At 37.2% G+C, this 14,357-nt stretch overlaps 2 protein-coding genes across 3 annotated transcripts in view; one reads left to right on the top strand and one right to left on the bottom strand.

Annotated features, from left to right (window-relative positions):
- The window catches only part of LOC135843113 (peroxidase-like), a 46,958-nt gene that overhangs the window by 1,385 nt on the left and 31,216 nt on the right, over positions 1 to 14,357 (top strand). The gene's annotated exons all lie outside the window — the stretch shown is intronic.
- Positions 2,837 to 14,357, bottom strand: part of LOC135843109 (dual 3',5'-cyclic-AMP and -GMP phosphodiesterase 11A-like) — a 205,903-nt gene continuing 194,382 nt past the window's right edge. Inside the window, exon 17 of the mRNA XM_065360858.1 lies at positions 2,837 to 2,885. Within this exon, the coding sequence (XP_065216930.1) occupies positions 2,852 to 2,885 (34 nt within the window). The 3' untranslated portion in view covers positions 2,837 to 2,851. The remainder of the gene's footprint in view (positions 2,886 to 14,357) is intronic.

Raw genomic sequence — 14,357 nt, 5'->3', positions numbered from 1 at the left:
ATATTTTTCGAAAAAATTCTGAATTATTGTAAAAAAAAAATCCATGTTTCTATTCATTTCCTCAAACGCATTGCAAATACGTTGGGTAAAAATCGATAGACTTCAAGAATAAGACGTAATAGAATGAATAGGGAATAACAATGAACAGGGGGGTGATAAAAATTGCAGACTTGACTACTAATTACTTCGTGAAAAAATTCAATAATTCAAAGGGAACAATAGTTTAGGGGGAAACATCAAATTATAACGTTGAAAGCATAAGTATTAACAAATTAATAACTCGTATTGCAAATACGATCAAATAACAATAATAAGAGAAATACATATCAAACAGTTCATCATAGAAGAAAAAAAAAATTATAATGTCGTATTCGACTCATTTTTTTATACAAAAAGCAAAAATAACAAAATACAAAAATAACAACAATAATGACAAATATGTATATTATGCGGAGAAATACCAAGTTAACTGGATACAAAGTTGCGTCGATTTTACGATACCAGTCGACGAACGGAGCGATGACAACGACTACTCAAGCTCAAAGCTTACGATGTTTGAGCTTGGAAACGGAACGACAATAACCGTGCTCCATTTGCACGTTGAAAGCTGTGGAAGGTAAAATAGAACGCATTTGCGCCCAGGTAAGTTAGTATTTCAAAAAAAATAATAAAAAAAAATGACTAGGAGTCCGCTAGCTCCTTTTGGTATAGACAAATTTGTGACAAAAAGGAAGAGAACGAGAAAAATAACAAGACATGATCGGGTATTTTTTGTTTTCCTGAGCGGAGAATCTCAATAAGTTCGAAAAATCGATCGATCTGATAGAATTTTCAAATAAAGACATAATCGGGTTTAAAAAAAAAAATGCAAACAGAAAATAAATAGTCATTCATCGTCTAAATCAAACTCCTCTGAACTTTCTAAATAATACATTCAATACTTTTCAATAAAAATTAAAAACAAAAATTTTGACATTTGCTGTGGCGAGATCGATCATATTCTTACCTAACTGCGAGTAGCTGGCTGTTGTCTTATCACTAACTGACGTAAAAAAAAATTCAAAACAAATAGTCAAAGTTTCAATCATAGTGATATTCTAATTAATCGTGATTATATCTACTAGTTTTGTGATCATCATATAAAAAAAATAATAAAAAATGATGATGAGTGTAAGTGCTACTCGCAGTAATCGAGAATAGACGTCGGGTAGAGGATTATCGGTTATCTCTGCCACGACCGTGGTCAAAGAGATTTTTAATTTCGAGCAACATCCTACGGAATACCCTTGGTTCGAAGCGCGGTGAACCACGTTCGATCTGAGGAATGTCTGCATTGATCGCGACCTGCACCTGGCGAGTCAGCACATAATACGATAATCGTGGAGCAACATTTTCCAATAAACGCACCCAGTCACGTCTTAATACGTTGTTAATACCCTCGCGGAACCGGTCCATGCCTGGAAAAACTAACAACGGTAATACGGAAATACATTCAGCTCCTCGACGATATAACGATAAAATAAGCGAGCCAAACAGTTGTTCGAACCTGACCGGTTCCATATTATTCCAGGCGTCAGTATTTCCTATACTGATTACTATACGATAAGGTAACTGTGAGTAGCTTCGGATTAGATTATGGAACTCAACGATCGTCATATCATACCGATACAACTCCATATCTATATCCGGCGCATACGGTCGATTATTCGTTACCAATACCGCAACTCCGTAGCTGAATCCATCACCCATTAACAGGGTGTTATGAGCAAAAAGAACCAGACGCAGAATTTGATTTCTGTCGAAGTGACCAGCGATAACCATACCGTTAGGAAAAAGAGCCATTGGCACGAAAGGGCGAAGATCACTAGGACGTGTACCGTACCTGCGGTAATATTGTGCATATTCGAATGAATAACTGTTTGAAAAGCCTCGCCAGGTACGCATAAAAGGTGAAAGAGGTTCGCCGATGAGATTGCGCATACGAGGGTCACGAGCTACTACGCCGCGGTTTGCAGGTAAACGGTGGTTGCCATACCGCCTCGGTGGTCCATTATTTTCATCAACTTGTTGTTGTCGCAGCGTGTGATGAAGCGTAGAGCGGTGAAAATTACCAATACCGAGAAAGGGAGGCGGTGGCATTGCTGCTAATTCTGCATGCGTGGCTTGTGGACGAACGTAAACCGTTGTTGTCGTAGTATTCGTACCCGCGGACGTAGTAGCTGTTGTCGTAGATGGAACTGAGAGAGAACGATGAGTCAGACCAACGATCAAACGTGTCACAGGAACCATACCGGAAATCAAAGTCGTAGTAGGAGTTACCGCGGGGGAAGACGTAGCAAAAGGAATGATAATATACGATGACGTAGTTATAGGAATACCGTTCGATGGCTCTGGCAAACTAGAAGGTAAAGATAAGTCTAAATTTAGCGATCTCGGTCGCGATGTCAACGTACTTCCAATAGCTGGGCTTGAGCTTAACGATCCTGTAGTCGTAACGGTAGTACTTGTGGTAGTACTGATTTCATCTTCGAAGCATAATTCACCTAAAACTTGTTTCGGTGTTTCAGTTTCAGTTACCGTAGCTCTGGAAGTCGTATTGATCGCCGGCGTTTGGGATGGAGCTGTATCCTGAGTAGACCTGTCACTACATAAAGTAACTGTCGTACCCATCGTTGCAGCATCCACCGACCGAACCGCATTGAAGGAGCCAGTGATTTCGAACGTAATCGGAACCGGACGATTAGCAGGTTCCAACAGCTGGTTACGTACGTCAGCTGGAGGTCCCAGAGTCGCCGACGACATGTCAACAGGTAAATCACTGTTTGCACTGGCTCCATATACCAGCCAAGAGCTACACCCTGGCTGAGGATTGGTTTGGGCGTAATCTTGGGCGCTAATCTGTAACGCCAGCCGCAAATTCCTCTCCTCCTCCAGCATTTGTAGCTGATTGGTTATACCTACATTACCTTCCGTCGTCGGCGTCGTCGGCGTTACAGCCATTTCGGCTGCAGCGCGCTTCAGGTTGAGTAGACCAGGCGGCGGTTGACGGATAGCAGTGCCGGGCTCGTACTTGTGTCGTAATCGCTCATTATCTATTGTTAGCTCTCGAACACGATGCTGGAGCCGATGAGTTTCTCGATACGCATCTAAGATTCGATCCTCTGTTTCTTGAAGCGCTTCCGTCGCCGCCTGGTGTACCGCCAGCACCTCCTGGAGCTGGTCGTTCAAGTCACCTGCCTCGCCGATCCTTCTCGCAATATCAGCTTCCAAACGAGCATTCTCTTCTCTCAACCCTTGAATCACACTCGACTCTCTAACCGTATCATTCGAAGAAGACGAAGATTGATTTTTAATGGCATCATTATAAGCCCGTTGAAGAGAAAGATAGCGCTCACGCTGAACCTCCATATCCAACATAGTACCACTCAATTGCTCCTCGCATACTCGCACCCGCTGCTCCAACGCCTCAATCTCTTCGTTCACCATCATGACCTGTCCCTTTAATAACTTCACGCGCCATAGTTCATTGGTTTTGATAACAGCATCACAGCTGTGAGCCGTACAAAGACTATCTCGCGTAGACAAAATATCAACAACGCAGCGCCTATGAAACAAATGGTGACAAATCGTAACGACCGAATCCTCCGGATCTGGATCGTCCTGATAGTCCAAAGGGGGCTTCGCAATGTTTGCACCACACTTCTCACATCGAACGGTGACGTACGGTGCCATCCTTTAGAACAAAAAATGATCGAAATTATTTAGAAAATAGAAACCTAAATAGCATGTCAAAATTTTATTCGTCGTATGATTGCATAATTAATTTTGAATAAAATGTTCACAGAATTCGAAAAGAAACTCAGACGTAGTTTGACGATGATGAATTGAAACAAAGTAACCGGTTGTTTAGTAATTATACTCGAAGCAAAAATGCCCCTGACCAGCCTCAATATGGAATCATTTAGATGTACGTATTTTACATGTATCTCACAATAATACTCTTGAATTTAAAAAAAAATAAAATAAACAAAATGTAATTTTTTTACTTAGACTGGACAAGAGAAAAGCAGTTCTGTACGTGTAAACATGACGTTTCAAAAATCCACTAGTTTGACCTACATTCAAGTCACTGTGGTGAGTAAAATATTACTATGTCTCAATTCATTTCATTTATACACAATTCTGTCCATTCACACGACGATGTATATTATTAATCGTATATTTATATATTATAAACCATACCTTGTAATTAGTAGATATACTATATGAACGAATTCGTACACGATGACAACCCTAACGTCGTAGAAAACGTCGAAAATATCCGCAATTTTCCGCCAGAAAACAATCGGTGATTCGCGTAGCCAACACGAATTCGTGGACGTAAAAATTCGTAAAAATACGTTGAAAACAAGCGAAAAATTCGAACCAAATTACACCAAATCGTACAAAGACCGCATATAACGTTGCAGATGAAAGCATAACAATCTAATGAGGCGTGAAAATATCTGTACGATGAATTTTAGCCAAAAAGTGGCTGTTATCTTAAATTGAAATGAAAATGGCGAAGATCTTTTGTATATTTATCTCATCTTCGACCATTTTTATTTCATGGGTTTTACCCGTACCCATCCTCTCAGTACATCGAGCGTTTGTAAATCTAGCAATATCTTGCTTGTACTTTCATGCACTTTTCATCGAGTATAATAATGCTAGTAATTTCATGCGATAACCAACGAGTTAGTATCTACGTATCATCCTTATGTAAACCTATGTACGGTTCTTTCAGGCTTCTGCACAAATACGTTCAAACTGTCTTACACTCAACTGATGTGAAACCGAAGCGAGAGAGAAAAAAAAAAATGACAAAAGGAATGAAACGAAACGATGAAACTCAATTTATTTGAATAATTATTCGTCTATCATTAGAGAGACTAATCGAAATAAAATCTTGAAATTTACACAATTCAAAATTTTCATTTTTTATTTTACTGCATACTAAGCAGGTCGCGTAAGATCTATCATTCTAATCTAAAGTGAGTTCCCAAAAAAATCAAAGATTGTTCTAAATGCTAATCAAATAATTTTGCACTTCTAAATTCAACCAGACATTTTTTACTAAACTTATCCAAATAAAATATATAACAAAACTCAATGATTGATTAAAACTAATTATTACTAAACAGGTCGCGTTTTTCACTTGAACGTTACTTAACTTAAAGGACGAAACGGCATAGAGTGAGAGAGGGAGAAAAAAAAATCTGAAACAATATCGTCAAATTACCATTTTTTAACCTAAAATTTTCATCGCCTCTATCTTCGCATTTAGGAAATCGAAATCGGCCTTCATCTGTAGCGTAGTCTGACGAAACTCAGGAAAATCACCTACCAATTTGTCAAGTTGTTTTGAGGTCACCGGCGGTGTCATTTTTTGGTAGATTAGCGGCATGGTATTTTGTTTCAGAGGTACGAGATATTTCGCATTGATGATCGGATGAATTCGCGGGTTTCTTTGGAATCCAAATTTGCGTGTAGTTTCGTGACGTAACGGATAAGCGTATTCTTTTAAAGCCACTTTCTTGTTTTTCCAAATCACGTCTCTGGAGTACCGTGCCGCTAAACTAGTTATAGGGATCAGTCGCTGTCGATAATCAGATTCACGGGCCGAATTGACGAATCGAAATCCCGATTGAGGAAACCAGCATACGCTCAATTTGTTACCGAACTTATCTACCGCATCATTATCCTCCAGTGTTTCCCTAAATTTCCGGAACTGAACACCAAGTTGTAAAGACTGTGTTTACTTTTTATTTGCACCTGCGGTGCTAATGTCTTACATGGTCTAACTTCACCCTAACGACTTAGTTAGACCTATACCTAGTGCTATGCACAGATAGGCACTGGCGATTTACCGCCTCGTATACCTACTCTTCGGAGATAAATATGAGATGAGAAATTATACACATAGAATAATATAAATGAATACTCGGACGACTATAACGTTACATTAGCTTTATTGGTTATTAAGCATTATATGTAAATAGTCTGAATATATTACGTAAATAGAATTACGATTTGATTTAAAGGAAGCGAGTACATGTAGTCGCAAATGTGTGTTGAAAACACCACCCAGGGACAAGGGCATTCATGCCGGATAGGGCAGGTCCAGTATGAATGACTCTAAAAAGAGAATTTAGAGATGCTGCAGTTCATCTCTTGAGTAACCACGATCCGATCCGATAGTCCATTACGTAAAAGATATTCCATATCCCAGTAATTATAAGGTGGAAAGTACGTGCTCCATACGTCGAACGTACTGATAGGGCTCCGCACCTCGACCTATCTATCGAATGGAAACTAAGCTCTCGCTTAGTGAGTCCGTGATTGACTGAAGTTGTGATCGGATAACATGAAACACTTCACTAACGCGAACTAAACCGCTAGATAGCGTGGTTACGTAAGAGAATTGAGCGAAAGGTAGAAGGAGAACAATTTTCCCTCACCTAAGCGACGGAAAATGGTGCAATTCCTCCCTTTACATTGCCCCGAGTGATTACTTATAGGAATATGTAACCACTCTAACAACTAAAAAGGGAGAATGTCCTATGTGCCCTATCCTTTGCCCCGGGTGTTTACATGTTGCTATTGAAATAAATAAAATAAACAAAATAATAAAATAAACATCTTCTTATCAACTGTGATACAGTAAAAAGCAGTAATAATAAAAAAATTGTAGAAGAAGATAAAAAAAAATGTATCCAACTTCTGGGAAAATTAACGATTATAAACGTAAAATAAAGTGAAATAATATCTAAACAGTATATCTGTATAAAATAAAGAAAAGTCACATTACATCGTCTGAATCAAAGTACCGAAGGCACATCAAAAGTGCTTAATGGACATACATTATTGGTGAAAACTATTGACTATTACAGTATGTATAAATTTCGTACATTATTACGTTATTCTATTCTATGACTAACATGAATTTATTTATTGTTTCAGGTTCCATGTGATGAGCTGTAGTTCGATTTCATGTTGCAATGTCTGTTTCATTCCGGGAAGTATGAATTACGTAAGGTTGATAAGGTTCTAGATTTTCGATACTTTGTAACGTGATTTCGTATTTACAGATGTTTACTCAGCAAGAAGAGGTAGTAAACCCAGAACAGCCTCCAGAATGATACGGTGATCAAGAAAAGGACACTTATCGACTATCTTTTCCGGTAACGTTCGATCTAGTATGCTTTCAAGCTGTTTTATATAGTTTGTGTTATGTGTATCTTTCTTCGAAATGCTGATAGCTTCTAGCCAATTTCTAAATTTCTTCGTTTTATCACTATGTACCGTGTGTTTTATAGGTGGTATGACATAGATTTTCTTTACGCCTGAAGTACTCAACGTCTTGATCAGCGCATTAAAATCGTCTCTCAATTTTTCTTCGTTGGCGTTTTCATGAAGATCTTTATGACCTATCGATATCAGCACCTTTTTAGGTAATTTTGTTACGTTTTTTGAAATTGATCTATTTAGATCTGTTGTTGATATAAAACCATTTACGTAATCGTTATATTCTAATTTTTCAGTATAAGCTTGATCACCGGCTATCGCAAAATGGACCATTTGATGTACTAGGCCATCGCCCAGCATCCAATACTGCTGCAAAAAGAAAATAGTCTCTGTTCCTTTATTTCGTAACGTAAGTGTAGCTCCGGTTGTGTATAGGTTATATCGAAACTTTCTACACGTCGAACCGAATTCATCAGGTATGGATGTTTTTAGTGTCATTCTTCTGATTTCTTCTTGAAAAATCTTTCTGGTTACCGGTAAGTGAACTACTTGTTCTTTTTTGTCATAGGTCGAGATTGTTAGTCGATTTCGGTAGTTTTTTACGTCACGAATCGCTCCAAAATGTCCTGGCTTGAGAGGGCTACGAGTTTGGTTGTTATCTATAATGGACTCGAACTTATTCTGTTCATATTTCGTTCTATATCGATTGATAGCATTTCGTCGGTGAGTATTACGTAAAGGCGTTCTTGGTACATATCGTGAACCTGATGGCTTAAGTATTACTTTTAGATTTTTTGTATTAATCGGTTTTCTTTCAGGAGACCTGCGGCGTATTTGAATCATAGTCTTGCTGGTTTTGGTTGGCGATGATAGTTTTTTCGGTGGTGATTTCTTCGGCGAAGATTTAGCAGGTAATGTTGCTGTTTTCGTAATAGTTGATTTAACCAGCGGGATTTTGAATTCGTCTGTTTTTTCTTTTTGTAGATGTTCATGTTTCCAATTCGTATCCTCGTCCGATGTATCTTCGTATTTCGGTTCGAATTGCGATTCATCGATTTCTTTTTCGTTAGATGTTGATTCTGCCGGGTTCTGTTCTTCATCGCTTAAAGGTTGTATAAATTCATCGATCGGATTGTCATACTTGTGTTCCGGTGTTACGTTATCGATTGGTTCACATTTTTTCAGGTATATGATTTTTTCTACTGATGCTTTTACTCGATCATTTAGATGTTCTACGTCGGAGTTTAACTTAGCGACTTCGTTCATATAATCGTTATTTTCTATTTTCAGCTCTTGGTTCTCTTTGCGTAACTTCCATAGTTGTTCTACTAAAGTCGCCGGTGACGTTGAATCATCTTTTACGGTCGTAATTTGGATGTTATTTGCTTGTATCTCGACGTCAGATGCAAGAATCAGTGATGTATTGCAGTTAGAGAATACGCATTTTTCAGTCCCGGGTGCGTAAGCCATATACAGATTGGTTAGACATTTTTCGTGATAGATATGTCTACACGAAGTTAGCTTTAATTTCGTATTTGTCCTGTCTTGGTCTGGGCCTTGCCCAAGTGATTTGTTGCAGCTTGAGCAAGTAATGATGTTTACTCGTATTGCTTCCATTTTCTTCCTAGTTGGTTCAGAATACGGCTTTTCTTCCATGAATTACATTACGAAGATGAAATCTGGAGCCCAGGATTGAACGGAACTGGATACGCTTGGTAATAATCGAATTCGGATTACGTAAGATGAAAGTTTTTCTTTGGCCAAGCACGACGATTTGCTACACGTGTCTGAGAGTCTGTTGGACGTTTTATATTGTAATCCAATGTACTGTATACATATTTTATTGATGTATTGTTTTGTACTTACGTGTAACTGTTGTCTTGGTGGATTATTTTTGATGTGTTATTTGTAATAACTTCTTGGTAGCATTAAACTTTTGAACTTTACTAGGCTGTTGTACCTGTACGAAATAAAATACCATTTGTTATCTCAATGTCTCACTGTAACTTCTTTAGCTGTGGTTTTATTTTTCACGTTATTTCATGTTTGGTTTTTTTTATTTTGTTCGAACACTTTGTACGATTTTGCTGTGTGTTGTTAGAGTTGTGCTAACGAATGAGATTGCTCTTTAAATAAATGAAATTTGCTCTCACGATGATAAATTTTATTTTATTTCCTATAAAATAAGTAACGAGTAAAAACATAAAGAAACCTTCGACGAATACTTAGGACATTAGTAAGGAACATCATTGAAATTTCCACGACTGCTGGACTTATTAGATGCGTTACGTTATCTTAATAATTACTATATTAATAGTATACATGCAGGATATCCTTTAAATATAAATCGCATAGTTTATTCCACGACTGCTGGAATTGCTTAGTTGTTACGTTAGTCTTATAGCATATACACATTCTCATTTAGGTTTACACGATATATTCCCGTTTTGGATATACTTTATTACGTTAATTATGCATTACGTAATGTCTCAATACCGATGCGTTCTTCGTATTCTCTGTATCTTTCTTCTGTTATCGTATCAGGTTGTTCGGGTACTTGAGTCAGGAATAATTCGCTTTCATCGTGTATATCTGTTGCTATCAAAGAAACCATTTCGTAGTTCGCCGTATATGTTGGGAAGATATTTTCTTGACGATCTATAAAATATGGAATCGGGTGCTTCTGGTATAATTCTTCGAACTGCTCCATATAAATAAGATCTGCGCCTTTTATTTTCACCGCCTCTTCTTTTAACCATTTATTAAACTGCTCTGCTTTTAGCGCATATTTCTCCATGGCTGCATAGGAATAGATCATGGGTATCAGTAGAATCCTCTTGGCACCTTTGCTGATCATTAGGTGTAATAGTTGCTTCGTGTTTTTTATTACGTTACGATAGATTTCTTTTCTGACGTCGTGGTTTCCGATGGATACTGCTAACATGGGAGGCAATTGTCTAATAGCATGTATAAGATGGTTTTTCAGTTTCTTCGGGGATAGGGTGCCTGTCAGTAGTAATGAATTCATCATAGTTGTCCGTAGAGGCTTGTTTTCGTATAGGCCTTCCCAAGCCATGGCGCAGAGTGCCCCGTCGCCGATCATCATATAGTTTCCCATGAAGTAGCATTTAACGTTATATCCGCGAGGGTGTTTGTACGTATATTGGGTGATAAAATCGGTTTGAATTTTGTCGGTAAATCGTTTAGAATATCGTGTTGTTACGTCACTGTTGAAATAAAATCCTTTCTTGAAATATTCTCTTCGTAATTCGTTGATGTTGTATTCGATCGGTATGTCGTATGTTTTTCTGTTGTGCATCACCATCGGTCTTATTTCAATCGGATCTTTGAACGTTACGTAATAAAAATTGTTGTTGTCCTTTAAGTTTTTCCAATGTTGATATGGTTCGATATAGATGGGTTCGATGTCGTTTTCAATTGTTATTACATTATTTGGTTTCAAAATGGACTGATGCAAGCGTTCCGAAGTTGATTGCGTTACGTTATTTAATCCTGACGCTGATGGTTGAGGGTTTTCCAACGTTATAGTCGTAATTTCGGTTTTCATCACGTTTCGTAGGTGAGGATTGTGTCCGAATTGATCTTCTTCGAATTTCAACTCATCTCCTAGCTTGACTCCGTCTTCTTTTTTCATTTCTTCGTAGACGCGTTTCATTTCCTTGTCGAACAAAAGCTTTCTAAATCCTTCTAAATCTTCTTCCATGTTTCGTATCCGAAAATCTCTCTGGTCTAAGTCATTGCTTTGGGTGTTAATCGTCTGCTGTAGGTCCTCAACTGTTTGTTCTAATTCATTAAGTTGGAGTTTCAGGTTACGATTGTAATTTACATATCGAGCAATGACGCTTGCCATATCGTCGGTTGCTATCCTAATTGCACGAGTTTTCTCCACTTTGAAGATTTCTTTGCATTTAGGAATCTGGCATCTTCCTGGATTTTCTTTTTCCTCGCAGCTAATGATTACACAGGTCATCAGGTTAACGCATCGTTGATGTGCAATGTGTCGACACCGATCGAGGACTGCTATGCCTTTTGAGTATTCATCGTCCAGTATCAGTAGTAAGCATATTGCACATATCGGCATCTTGACGCTCGCTTCATATTCGGTTAGGTCTAACGAATCGTCTATCATTTTGCTCGCCATTCTAATCAACAAATAGATATGTTGTTGTAAATACTTGATTGGTTTATCCTATGTATTGTCGTAATAAATTGAGTTACCTTATTCTGTAGATTGGAAAAGTTTGTCGTATTCGTTCGAATTAAATTCTTGAATTATCAGCTTTTTCTTCGGTCACACTATTGGAAATTATACAATGGTCAGTAATTAGTTAATCAATTTCTACGTAGTAAACTTGTAATGGCGTGGTGCTCACCTTTTGTCGTTCTTCTTTGTTATTATCGTCAGATATCATTAAAATTTCACGTTGAATTAATTAAATGTCATCGCAAAGCACATTATGTCTTACTTATTTTCTTTACGGTTGATTACACAATGTGTTTCAATGTTTTGTTTATTGTCTATTTCATCTAGAGAGGTGATGTTGTGGTGAATATCTCGTTTGCCTATGTTTGGTGGGTGTGGTGTCTATGAAATAATTTGAATTTTGTTGATCTTCTTGATTATTTTATGTTTGGTAAATAAATGGTTAAATGATTCACAAACAAAATAAATTCTAACGTAATGACAATAATACATCTTCGGTTTAACAATAAATGAACAAATGTGGTAACAAATTCTTACGACTAAATCATATGTAGCAAACGTTACATGAAATGCCTCTTCTTCGGCTACAAAAAAAATGTTTATTTTACAATCGACTTCTGTAATTAGAATATCCGAATTTCTTCGAGTAGTGATTTTTTGTAACGTAAAATTTGATTCTTCCATTAGTATAAAGATAACCTAACAGGTGGTATGTTGAATTTTGGTTTAACGAGCCATTTGGATATATTCATCGTATAGTAAACTTCGATCCTTTTTATTACGTTAGTTACCTATGAATCTTTGGTGCGAGGTATTTTACAGCTTCGAAATATGCCTGCGGCATAATAAACACATTTCGGCGAGAGTCTATGAAAATCGGCCTTGGATATTTGATGTTAAGTTCTTCTACTATTTCAAGATATTCAATTTTTACATCTGTATATTTTTTTCCAATATTTCTCCACCAGTCTTTGAACCACGTAATTTTTTTCTGCATTTCTTCATCTTGAAATGGTTCGATTGGCGGGAATACAATGATTTCTTTCGCTCCCATTTTGATGATTAGGTCCAATGTTTGTCGAGTGTTATTCAATGCATTTTGGTAAATTTCCGTGTCGATGTCGTGTAGGCCGAATGATATCATCACCTTGCTTGTAATATAACGTAGGTTTTCTGCTAATTGTCTTTTGATTTGTCCTGGAGACAAAGTTCCTCCTCCTAGTTCGCTACCGACGTAAATTGATTGCATAACTTTATTCTTGTGTAAACCTTGACGTACTGTGGCATATAAAAAACTGTCGCCAATTGTAAGGTAGTTGTTGATGTAAAATAAACGTATGATGTTTCCTTTTGGACCTTTGTGTAGATACGTAGATACGTAATCCCATTGACATTCGAAATGGAAGTCTTCTACTTCGTTACGTAATAGTGACTGATTAAACTGGAAGCCTCGCTTTTTGCAGTCTTTCATTAAAGAAAATACGTCGATTTCGATAGGCATCTGCGTCTTTACTTTACTGTCATGGAAAAGTATTCCTTCGTAGTACATCACCGGGTTGTAGTTAATATAACGTAATCGTGGCTTTTCTCGATTTTCTTCGCTTTTGCGTTTATGGTTTTCACGGCTGGATTCTTCGTCGCTATGTATCTTTCTTTTCTTACTGGATTCATGATGCTGTTTCGACGATGACGTGATTTCTTGTGAGTACCTTTCTCGATTTGTATTACGTGATTTTGTACACTCAGCGTTGAATTGTTGTCTTAATTGATTACATTCGCGTTCGGTTTCTTTCAACTTCGATTCTAGGTATGCAATTCGCTTTTCGAGTTTGATTTTCTCCCCTTCTTCGTAACGTAAACGTTCGTCTCTGTCTTTTAGCTTCTTCTCCAATTGTTGACGGTAATTCTCTTGGAACATTTTTTCTTTTCGGAAATCGTCTGCTAAAATCTTGTAACCTTTTTCTTTATTACGTAGCTCTTGATCGTTTAGGTGGAACCGTTTTTCCATTCGGGTTAGGTCTTTTTCCAATGTCGCGATTTTATCATCCTTCATTGCGATTGATTTTTCTAGTTCGATATTTCTTCTACCATATTCGGTCATTAGATTTTGAATTGGTTCGGCTGCTGACATTAATTCGCGGTATACTTTCGGCTTTACGTCTGTTGAACATTTTCACGTGTTTAATGTTGGTTTATTGATCATTTACTTTGGTATCTTAGTGATTGTTGAAGCTTACCTTCTCGGTCCATTTCTTTGTCTCTGTTCATGTCGACACGATATTAAAATCGCCACTATAAACGATGTTACCGGTTAGAATACTCCAGTTATGGGTTAACACAGTGTTTTGATAATTTTTTAATTTACTTTGGTACAGCAATTACTCAAATTCGGACAAAACACATTCAACTAGTTGTTTACTTTTGAAATGTGTTAGAAGACATTTCTGATTGGTTTACGGAAAAGATCCCCACCACTGCCTATCATGTGTTTTGGAAAATGGTTTCTCAGCTGATAACTACTTTGAATGTTTTTGTGTGTTGCAATTTTTGTTTTACGAGTGGTTGTTGAAATTTGCAGTGATGAATTAAAATTTACTTCTCCTTAATTTGAGAGTGATATTCGACTTTTGTCATCTTTACCCAGGTTATAAGTTGAACACGTATGTTTTCAAAATAATTCGACACAGGTAAGGAAAATGATAATTTTATTCTTCTTCTTGATATAGATTATAACTCATAACTAAAATTGATATATTTCTTCTTATTACAGGTATATCTTACGTAATGTGAATCGATATTTTCCCGGTGTCTTCATATCATCCATTTTACAAAGTAAATAAAACAT

The sequence above is a fragment of the Planococcus citri genome, chromosome 4 (genome assembly GCF_950023065.1).
Source record: "Planococcus citri chromosome 4, ihPlaCitr1.1, whole genome shotgun sequence".
In the NCBI taxonomy this organism is placed as follows: domain Eukaryota; kingdom Metazoa; phylum Arthropoda; class Insecta; order Hemiptera; family Pseudococcidae; genus Planococcus; species Planococcus citri.
Note: the sequence above shows the minus strand (reverse complement) of the source record. Positions and strands in the feature narration are given on the sequence as shown.